Consider the following 12,229-nt stretch of genomic DNA (forward strand, 5'->3'; position numbering starts at 1 on the left):
ACACAAAAGAAACGACAGTGTTTGGCTATTCAGCACCGAAACCTTAACACACAAAGGAAAACACACACATTTACTGAGCCCAGAAATCAAAATTATGTGGCTACAATATGAGTCATTATTATGGGCAATGTGGCATGACTGCGGCACCATACATTTTCATGTTTTATGCACCATCGAGCGCCTCTTGTAGATGGTGCATCTCCACTCTTCAAGAAAGCAAGCGTCTCATCTGTCTAAAAGTGGGTTGGCTTCTCTCTGCTGTTCTCTTGCACTATTAATTCTCCTCTGTGTGTTTGTGTTTGTGCGTGAGTGTGTTTTTCTTTGGATGCTGAGAGATGTCAGTAGTGTTGCACACACTGTCAGAACTGTCGACAGGTCTGTGAGAATTACCGAGCTTCAGTGGATCTCTCCGCCGCCACCGTGTTTGACAGCCATAAATTATCGCTGCATGAAAATGTTTGGGAGTCAATTGAAACGCAGACAAATCCATAAACATTATTACAAATGCATTGCTGCGTTTAAGTCCGTGATCAAAGGTTCCAGTAAATATGACATAGAGTTGCTCCAACAGAAATGAGGTTGACCTATAGATGCTTTTATAGCCGACCGCTGTTGATTATAGGGTGGGACGCAGAATAATATACATGCCTGTAGAGTTTGCACTGTTGTTAGGCTCTTTAAATGTGTTTTCTTCCTACCTTTTTGATTGTTATTTGATATAAGAGTTTGATCATTGTTATTTGAGGATGGTTTATATTAAAGTTTGATTATTGTTATGCATTATTATAGGAGCAAGGACTTTAAATGCAGTGTTACTGTGCAAGGGCTGTATGATTGGGTTCTCTTGGCATACAGTATCTGGCTTACATATGTTTTTTGTTTTATTATGTTGTATATTATAGGTTACTTAGGGCATTTTTTCACAAAATGTCAACACACCAGTGTCATATTTAGCACTTTAAATGTTTCTTATATAGAAAATTTATATTTTATATTATGTTTTCAGATACTCTGTCTAATAAGCTTCATATAAATGTGACCCAGGACCACAAAACCAGTAATAAGGGTACATTTTTTGAAATTGAGATGTATACATCATATGAAAGCTGAATAAATAAACTTTCCATTGATGTATGGATTGATTTGTTAGGATAGGACAATACTAGGCTAAGATACAGCTATTTGATTATCTGGAATCCGAGGGTGCAAAAAATTTGATCTTTAATGGCAAATTAAGTTCTTAGCAATGCATATTACAAAAAAATTAAGTTTTGATATATTTATGGTAGGACATTTTCAAAATATCTTTTTAGAACATGACCTTTACTGAATATCCTAAGGATTTTTGGCATAAAAGAAAAAAACAATAATTTTTACCCTTACAATGTATTTTTGCCTATTACTACAAATACACCCGTGCTACTTAAGACATATGTAATTCACATCAACCCAACACAAAATCATTTTAAACGGTCACTGCATACCTGCTGTCCCGGTTTAATGGGTGACAGTGTAATTCCCTGGGTGTTGATCACTGGTAGGATCTGGTTGCCAATCACAGTGGCTATAATCTGACCCTGTGCATTGGTCAGCAGCTGCGGTGTGATTGGCTGGACCTGCAGTGAGGGAGTGCCGCCCCCTGATTGGCTAGAAGGTCCTACAGAATTTGGCATCAGTGGGATCGTACCAATGATCTATAAAGATAAAAGGGAAAGAGGAATAAACTTTAGGTTGAATTATTCTGCTGGTCTTCAGTGTTACCTTCAGAAATATAATATGCAGACTTGGTGCTCAAGAAACATGCCAAGAAATCATCAAATCTATTGAAACGAGAAATCTTTTGTATCATATCTTCACAATCACTTTCAATTAATTTGATGCATCGTTCTCACGTCTTTTAAAACACTTTTGACTTTTACATTTTACACAAACACTTACATCTACAGTTGAGGTCTAATATTAATTATTTTACCAAAATAAGAGGGATCATACAAAATGCATTTTATTGTTTAGTTAGTACTTACCTAGATAAGATATTTCACATAAAATTTGTTTTCATATAGTCCACAAGAGAAAATAACAGCTGAATTTATAAAAATGACCCTGATCAAAAGTTTACACCCCCTTGATTCTTAATACTGTGTTCTTACCTGAATGATCCACAGATGTGTTTTATTCAGTGATTCAATTTGTTCATGAGTCCCCTGTTTGTCCTGAACAGTTAAAACTGCCTGCTGTTCTTCAGAAAAATCCTTTAGGTCCCACAAATACTTTGGTTTTTCAGCATTTTTGTGAATTTGAACCCATTATAACAATGAATCTATGATTTTGAGATCCATCTTTTCACACTGAGGACAACTGAGGGACTAATATGCAACAATTACAGAAGGTTCAAAATCACTGATGCTTCAGGAGGAAAAACGATGCATTAAAAACCAGGGGGTGAAAACTTTTGAACAGAATGGAGATATGTACATTTTTCTTATTTTGCCTAAATATCATATTTTGGCTCCCCCCATCTCTTAATGCATCGTTTTTCCTTCTGGAGCATCAGTGAGCATTTAAACCTTCTGTAATAGTTGAATATGAGTCCCTCAGTTGTCCTGGATGGATCTCAAAATCAAGCAGTAATTGTTGGAAAGGGTCAAACACACAAAAATGCTGAAAAACCAAAGAATTTGTGGGACCTAAAATATTTTTCTGAAGAACAAGCAGGCAGTTTAACGGTTCAGGACAAACAATGAACTCATAAACAACTATCACTAAACAAAAAACCACAGCTGTGGATCATTCAGGTAATCAGCACAGTATTAAGAATCAAGAGGATGTAAACTTTTGAATGGGGTCATTTTTATACATTTATAAACTATTACTTTCTATTGAGTGCAATTTGTAAACATCTTTTATGTGAAATATCTTATTCAGGTCAGTACTAAATAAACAATAACATGCATTTTGTATGATCCCTCTTATTTTGGTAAAATAATTAACATTTTGCAGATTCTGAAAGGGGAGTGTAAACTTTTGACCTCAACTGTATCTCCTCATGCATGGATATTGATTTAAGTTAGTGCACAAATTCTCTTTACTATTGGCTCTGTATGGTACAGTGTTATTCAGCTGGACGTGACAAAGATCATGATCACTCATAATCTTTGTACCTGACAAACACAACAAAGACATCAAACTAGAGCACTTCATATACTCTGAGGACCTCATCAGTGTCAGAGTATCAAAGCCCTCAGATTTTACCGAATAGAGGGCTACTTAGTATGGGGTGGAGAAAATAGACTGTATAACCTTTTTATTTTTGAGAGAGGCTTGAAAGACATACACACACTCATACATTACCACTTGCACTGAACCACAAACCCAGATGAACGTACACAGCGTACACACAGACTCAAGTATGGACACATGAAAGCCCCCCACACAAAATGTGCTCTCTGCTCCTCTCTAAAGGTCAGGCTCTGAGTACCTTTATGTGTGCTGGTGCACACCACTGACTGTATTATCTATCATAAGACCAGAGGAAAAATCTGTATGTGTGTGTGTGTGTGTGAAATGCAGAAAAGGGCCGAGTTAATAACGTAGCCTCTTAACCACTCGTCCCCCAATAAAACACACACACACACACACACACACACACACACACACACACACACTCACACTCACACACACACACACACACACACACACACACACACACACACACACACACTATTATAATTCTGGTCCTAGTATCCATAAGGGACGCCCTCCTCCCACAATCCTTTTCTCTGGTCTTCATACCCCCCTTTCTCCAGTTGTCACAGATCAAAGGCCATAACCCTTTGTAGCTGCAGTGTTTTACCTCTCAAGGCCACGGCTTCAATGAGCCATGTAGAACAACTGCGCTGGAGAAAAGGACCCGACGCCTCCTCCCGACGCACAACAAGGGTTTATGTCAGTGGAATTGTGAGACTTAAGACCTCTCTCATCCAGAGGACCATAACTACACTCACAAGCACCTTGCAATGCATTAATGCAGGAGAACAAAAATTCTTGAGTCACCCAACAGTGTGTAATAAAAAAAACATTTAAAATTTTTCACTATTTATAATACTGTTCAAAAGTTTGATCAATAAATGTTTTTGAAACTAGTCTCCTAACAAACTGGTATTTATTCGATCAAAAATGTGTCATTTATTCCTGTGATGTCGAAGCTGAATTTTCTTCAGCATTGCATGATCCTTCAGAAATCATTGTAATATGTTGATTTGCTGCTCAAAAAACATTTGCTGCTTGATTTTTTTTTTCTAAGATGAACAGAAAGTTCAGAAGATCAGCCTTTGTTTGAAATTCATCCTTCAATTTTTTAACGATATAAAAGTCTTTACTCTCACTTTAGATAAACTGTACGCATCTTTGCTGAATAAATATATTAATTTCTTTAAAATAAATAAATAAATAAATAAATACTGACTGTAGTGTACATGTTCCTGGTCTTCTATAAACAGCACACATTCTTCCAAGGTCGAGATGTTTGTTTGCCTTTGTGATCATGATTTAGAAGGAAAGTAGTGCCACATAACTGACTTCACGCTAACCAATTAAGACTCAATTTTCACAATTCAATGAATTCAATATAGCTTTAAGCAAAAAACTAACTTTTTCCTCTCTGAATATCATTTAATTAAAAAACATGTCGCCTTACAGGTTGTAAATGTTGTTTTATGTTAACCTTAAATGGATAGTTCACCCAAAAATTTTAATTCTGTCATTTGTTACTCACCCTCATGTTGTTCCCAACCTGTAAGACCTCCATTCATCTTCACAATACAAATTAAGATAGTTTTGATGAAATCTGAGATCAGCGCAACTGACACGTTCAAGACCCAGAAAGGCCTTACTTCTTAAATACTTTTGTGAGCAAAGAAGACGTCGAATGTAGAACTCAGATGCACTGTGCCTTCTTTATATGTAGAAGAACACACATCACTGTACATAAAAGAGTCTTCGTAAACACTGTCTGAAAATTTGTCACATGGACTATTTAATCAATGTCCTTGCGATACCTTTCTGAAGCTTGAATGTGATGTCTATGCAGGGTCAGAAAGCTCTCTAATTTTATACAAAATATCTTAATTTGTGTTCCAAAGATGAAGAAAGGTCTTACGTGTTTCTAACAACATGAGGGTGAGTAATTAATGATAGGGCTAGGGGGAAAAATGTATTCACATATGAATCACGATTCAGTCTTCTAGCGATTTGCATCGATTTACAAAGTTCAAAAATTATTTTCTAGTTAATATAATAATAATAATAACATGAGGATGGAGGAGGAAAAACAAATACATCCTGCCCCATTTTTTTTAGCACGGACAAGTGTTTGGAAAAATATTAATTAAATTTTAATTAACCGTGACCCCAAGAATCCAACCCAGGCTCACTGAAAATACGTGCCTCTACATACATTTCAGCAACACTGTAATTACGTACCTTACTGCACATTTCGTGGCAGTTTCAAAGTGAAATATCTAGAGAGAATGCTACAACACATGCAATATTTATAGTATTTTTAAATCGCGCAGAATGTTAAAATTGTTTTAAAGCCACAATATAACATTCTACAGTAATTATGTAAAAATTGGGATTTAAAATTGTGTAACTGTAAATCATACTTTGTGTGAAAAGGAATAAAAGTTTTATTGCCTCTAGTGTTCATTTCAACTGGAAACTGCAGTGATTCGTTTATATAGGTAAGTTTTCTCAGGTTTGCAGAAATAGAGAGGAACATATTTCCAATGAGCCTATATTGCAAGAATCAATATGAATCGAATCGTAAGGTACCAAAAGATTAATAATTAATAACAGAATTTTCATTTTTGGGTGAACAATCCCATTAAAGCTGAATCCTTGGCCTAGCCTCTTCAAAAGGGGGTTCATGACCACCTGGGGGTCTGTAGTGGTACTGCAGGAGGTCTGTCAATAATTGCTTGACCTCAAACTAATTATGTTTAATTAATAAAATACTATATACAGTATTATTAATACAATATTAATTTAAATTAATCTAAAGCTAAGACCTCATTAAAATTAAGTCAAGTTAAAACATAATATATAATTACTCTACTCAGCAATGAACATAATATGTGACCCTAGACCACAAAACCAGTCATAAGGTTAAATTTTACAAAACTGAGATGTATACGTCATATGAAAGCTCAATAAATAAGCTTTCTATTGATGTATGGTTTGTTAGGATAGGACAATATTTGGCCGAGATACATCTATTTGAAAATCTGGAATCTGAGGGTGCAAAAAAATCTAAATACTGAGAAAATCACCTTTAAAGTTGTCCAAATTAGGTTCTTAACAATGCATATTACTAATCAAAAATTACATTTTGATATATTTACAGTAGGGATTTTACAAAAAATCTTCATGGAACATGATCTTTACTTAATTTCCTAATGATTTTTGGCATAAAAGAAAAATCAATAATTTTGACCCATGCAATGTATTTTTGGCTATTGCTACAAATATACCCCAGCGACTTAAGACTGGTTTTGTGGTCCATATATGTATGGAAGCATGGAAATACATTAATATCATATTGCTTTAAAACAGAGATTCATTTTATGTGACTAAGAAAAGGCTAGAAAAAGATTAAAGACCCTTGGCCTAGTGGTACACACATGGGCAGTACCAGTGTACACACACATTGAGCTGTGGTGCTCATGCTAGAGTTGCAAGTTTGAGTCTAGCACATACTCTGTCGAGAAACAAAAGTGTAAAACCCCCAAAAATAAAACCATGAGGAACGGAAAGCTTAAAAAAAAAAAAAGTCGTGTGTGTGTGTGCATGTCTGATATACCACCTAGACTGAAAAAGCACCATTGATCTATTGCGTATAATTTACCCTCGCCTGCCAGCAGACCCCCAGCTGCGCTAACAAGCTCTGCATCTGTATAATCTCTGACCGTTCCTCTCCTCAGCCTGTTCCCTCCTCTCTTTGACATAATGACGATGGAGCGGTGGAAAAAAGGAGGGCTGACTATGTGTAATTCACCCTCACCACGGCTCATTTGGTTGCGTTGCTTCGCATTAAGCGACAGATAATTTATCTCTCTCTCCCTCCCTCCCTCCGTCGCTCTTTATCGCTCCCTCTCAATCCTCCGCGGCCCTCTCTCCTGCCACTTAGCATATTTTATTGTGCGGCGTGGCGCTCGTGTCCCCCGACATGGCATTTGCATGCTGTCTTGTCTCAGGGCTTGTTCCGCTCAATTATTCACTCTCATTGGACTAAGTGGCTTCTCTAACACAAGCAATAATACAGCACACGAGCTGACAGCGACATACTGTCCCGGGCTGCTCTGAATAGCCCTATTCACAGAGCTTTCAGCTTTCTGTGGAATATGAGACTTTGTTTTTACACCTGCAACTGCGTTATCCGCAAACAAAAAAGCATTTTGCACTGTAAAAACACTGTCAATCATTTCTGCCACATATATATGCTTTTATTAAGTTAACATTTTTTGAGTTTGAATTTGATTTCTTACACTAGTTTAATCAATTATGCTGTAGGCCTGTACTTTGTGTACTACTACTGTACTTTATGCAGATTACGGTTATTGTTTTATTGTTTGCAATATGTAAGTGTGAATATTTTAATTTATTGTCTCCTTGGTCCACACAGTTTTAATAGGGATATGTCAAGGCTAGTTTCTGATTAACACTGAACATTTCAAACAGTTTAAATCTACCTCATATGAAAGCTAAGCTAGTATTAAAATTGATTTTAGGGATTTTAGGTGATTAAATTGCATTAAATTGTGCCTTTCTTCTGTGGAACATTAATTCTGTTTTTGCCCATTTGAATTTTTGTCCATGGACAGTCATTCTTTAAAATTTCTTCTTTTGTGTTCTGCAGAAAAAGTCATACAGTGTGTAATGACAGAATTTTCCTTTTTGGATAAACTAACCCTTTACATTTTAGATTGATGTGGGATTAAATTACAGTGTAGGCAAATAAAGCAGCTAAACTAGAGAAAAATGACACAGAAGGACAAATTAAGTTTAAAATGGTTTCCATCAATGTCTGACATGCTAGAGTTGACATGTTCCTCATAAATCCGTATAAGCAGCAAATAAAACTCCATCTGATTTGGTAAAACTGCGTGAAACATATGTGGACTTTGCCGGTGACTCGATCACGTTGAGTGTTTGATGTAAACAATCTCCTGAAACATTGTCAACCAATCCAGCATGAGCCTGCGCTACGCTTACAAATCTGATCATGTATTTTGTCCGCATGAGGAACACCTGCCTGAAATGGCAGGAGATAAAAGAATTACTATGAAGTAAATTCTAAAGGGTCTATATATTGTGTCATACATCTGTCAATAACTTTTTTCTTGTTTTTATACTATATAAGACCTGCTTTTGTTCTCCCACACTTTATATGTGTTTTACACTGTGGCGAGCGTTCATCTCCCTTCCTCCTTTTCTCCCTTTCTCTCTGTTTCTCCTCTTTGAGCAGAACTCATTAGGATTATACTGGCAGTGATTCCCAGGGAATGTCATCTCTTCCTGCAGCCAGGCCAATCTTCAGTGTTAGCCATGGCCGCCAGGCAATATCCCTGCCCATTTTCTGCCCTACTGCCCGCTGTTTGGAGGGGAATAGGATGGGGACACATATTGAGAGAGAATTCCAAACTTCTAACACCCGTCGCTGTGAAAGAAACACAGATCAGAAACGGTCAAACACTGCATTTTCTGATGCAGTCTTGGTCAAAGTTATCAATTGCTTAGCAATATTTGGTTAAATAATAAGAAATGGTTTACTTTATATAAAAAGATATAACTATTAACATAAATTGTGGACTTTACTGAATAAAAAGTTTCTGCTAAAACAATAACACATTATATTAGGTGTCCATGTTATTCATATTGCATATTAATATAATTAATCCAATTATAAAACAATTGTAAGGTTTAAATAACAGTACAAACTGGTAGCCAACAATAAATTGTATAGGTCAAAATTATTGATTTTTCTTTTATGCCAAAAATCATTAGAATATTAAATAAAGATAATGTTCCATAGAGATATTTTGTAAATTTCCTACTATAAATATGTCAAAATTCAATTTTTGATTAGTAATAGTCTAAGATTCGTAGAACTTAATTTGGACAACTTTAAATGCGATTTTCTCAATATTTAGATTTTTTTTTTTTTTTGCACCGTCGGATTTCAGATTTTCAAATAGTTGTATCTCAGTCAGATATTGTCGTAACGTACTAAACCATACATCAATGGAAAGCTTTATTCAGCTTTCAGATGATGTATTAATCTTAGTTTGAAAAAAAAAAAAACAGTTACACTTTATATTAGGTGGCCTTAACTATAATGTACTTACATCAAAAAATAAATACAATGTATTTAATGTGATCATATTGCATTGCAAAAGACTTTTACTTCTATTAAGGTGGGATATGGGTAAGGTTAGGGACAGGTTTGGTGGTATGGGTAGGTTTAAGGGTGGGTTAGGATGTAAGAGATGGGTCAACAGTGGTAATTGCAGAAATTAATTACAAAAGTAATTACATACAGGTTTTAAAAAAAGATAAGTAGCTACAATGTAAAAACATGTATGTACACAATAAGTACATTGTACCAAATGATTAATTTAAACGTACATAGTAGTTAAGGCCACCTAATGTAAAGTGGGACCAATTACCCTTATCACTGGTTTTGTGGTCCAGGGTCACATATTATATAATTCATTATAAAGTTTAAATTAATTAAATATTACAATGGGAAAACATTTACACATTTTAAATGAACATTATTTATTTACTTATTTATTTATAATTTTTTCTTTCTTTCACTACTTCCCAATGGAGTTATGGTCCAGATAAATTTAGAAAGAAGAAGATGGATGAAACCAAGTTGAAAATACAGAGGAGGGAGATGTTTAAAGCCAAACAGTGTTAAAAGAAATTTTGCCTCTGCTATTATTCAGGCCCAGAAGAGACTGCTAAGGTCATTGTGGTGAAAAACTTTGATCTTCACACTTATTTGATCCTAAGCAAAAAAAAAAAAAGTGTTTCTTTCCATCTAAAAGACGAATGACTAGACTTGAGAGTGGATGGCAGAGGACCGTTTTAGCAAATACTGCTATAATGTTTGCTCTCTTCACACCATGTCACATCTGCGAAAATACAATAGGCTAAAAAATGAAATGTCTCCAAACTCCCCCCATATCATGCTTAAGTTTTTACATTTTTCAGTTTTGCAGTGAGAAATGTTAACTTTTTTTCTCTCTCCACAGTAAGACATTTTTAAACATATTCATTTGTTGAAAGATCAAACAACTATCAGATGCGATCACACAATTAATGCTCACAGCAGGCATACTCAAATGCAGTAACATTCACTATTTATTTCCTTCTTCAAATGTCAACTAACACTCAATCCTCTACAAACACAACACACATTCTTTTCTAAGACACTGTAGCAATCTCTCAACCCAAATGAGACAGCATTCAGCTGTGTTGCAGCTGAGGGAAAACTCAACTAAGCTTAAAGCAACACAGCCACATTTGTGTTATTTTAGTAATCTAATATCTGGCCAACATTAATGCCTAAGAGCTAAATCAACACCCTAACCAAACAAAGAGTGCTTCAGTCTAAAGTAACACATTGCCCCATCCCTTTATTCCAACCTTTTCCTTTTTTTTGGGGTCTGTGGCAGCATCTGCTGCTCCCCTGGCCACGTCTGGGGCCTGTATTAGTATCATTTTAATGTTAAAAGCAAAAGAAGGGCGGGGATGAGCCTCAAAAGGGTGGTGGGTGTTTTTAGCAGGCTCAAACTGAATAATGTGCGTCAGTAATAAGGTCGAGAGCAGAGCCTGTAGCCCTGGGCTTTGACCGTCTCAGTGACCTGATTATGTCAGCCAATGTCAGCCGCCACGACACTACAAACACACAGCGCATCCCATCAACGGCATCGCCATGCCGATACGTCCAGCCAAGCCCTGCAGGCACCTTCAGTATAGACAAGGCCATACCAGTTCGTTAGGTAACATCTACCGTACACATGGACACACTTGGCATCTTCTCATATGAGTGACAATTTATCATACACTGAACAAGTAGGGAATATCATTTATTTTTCATATGTACAAGAACTGTGCATGAGCCTTAATTTATTTGTACATTAAATATACAAATATTCATTAGAAGTTTATACCTGAACGCAGTTCTTAATGCAAGATTTAAAGAACTTTGTCTATGATGTAGTGATAGAAATTTGTCTTTGGCCCACACACATCCCAGCATTCATAAAAAAATATATAAATTGCTCTAAAACGTAGACATTATAAAAAATAAATAGGGGGAAAGAAAAAAATGGTACCAAAAGATTTTAAAGATTTTGTCTGTTTGTTTTTTGTTTTTTCTCTCTCTTTTTTTTTTAAAGAAATTAATACTTTTATTTAGCAAGGCTATGTTAAATAAGTGATAACATTAATGCTGTTCTTTTTAACTTTGTATTCATCAAAGAAAAAAGTAATAGCTAATGAAGATTCAGTTTTGCCACAACTTAAAAAATTAAGTTAATGTTAAGTTAACTTAAGTTTAAGTTAATTTAAGTTTAAGTTAATTAGTTAATGTTAAGGCCTATGAAATGTTTGCTTTTTCAGTCACTTTTGATCAATTTAATGCATCCTTGCTAAATAAAAACATTATTTTTAAGTTCACTTACATATTTTTTTCTACGGATAATTTACTCACCCCCTTGTCTTTCAAGATGTTCATCTCTTTCTTTCTTCAGTCGTAAAGAAATTATGTTTTTTGAGGAAAACATTTCAGGATTTCTCTCCATATAGTAGACTTCTATGGTGCCCAACAAGTTTGAACTTCCAAAATGCAGTTTAAATGCAGCTTCAAAGAAACTCTAATTGATCCAGACAAGGAAAAAAGGTCTTATCTAGTGAAACAATTACAATTTATATACTTTTTACCTCAAATGCTCGTCTTTTCTAGCTCTGTTTGTACTCTGTGTATTCCAGTTCAAGACAGAAAATCAAAATTTCTCCTCCAACTTCAAAATCGCGCTACATCGCTGTTTTACCTTTTTTTGTAAAGGGCGTTTGATCTTCTTTCCACATTCACTTTGTAAACACTGGGTCGGTACTTCTGCAGCAATGTAGGATGGTTTTGGAGGAGAAAATGAGATAG

At 35.4% G+C, this 12,229-nt stretch overlaps 1 protein-coding gene across 1 annotated transcript in view; it reads right to left on the reverse strand.

Annotated features, from left to right (window-relative positions):
- Positions 1-12,229, reverse strand: part of pou6f2 (POU class 6 homeobox 2) — a 100,331-nt gene that overhangs the window by 10,590 nt on the left and 77,512 nt on the right. Inside the window, exon 5 of the mRNA XM_073830542.1 lies at positions 1,485-1,694. Within this exon, the coding sequence (XP_073686643.1) occupies positions 1,485-1,694 (210 nt within the window). The remainder of the gene's footprint in view (positions 1-1,484; positions 1,695-12,229) is intronic.

The sequence above is a fragment of the Garra rufa genome, chromosome 24, assembly GCF_049309525.1.
Source record: "Garra rufa chromosome 24, GarRuf1.0, whole genome shotgun sequence".
NCBI lineage: Eukaryota > Metazoa > Chordata > Actinopteri > Cypriniformes > Cyprinidae > Garra > Garra rufa.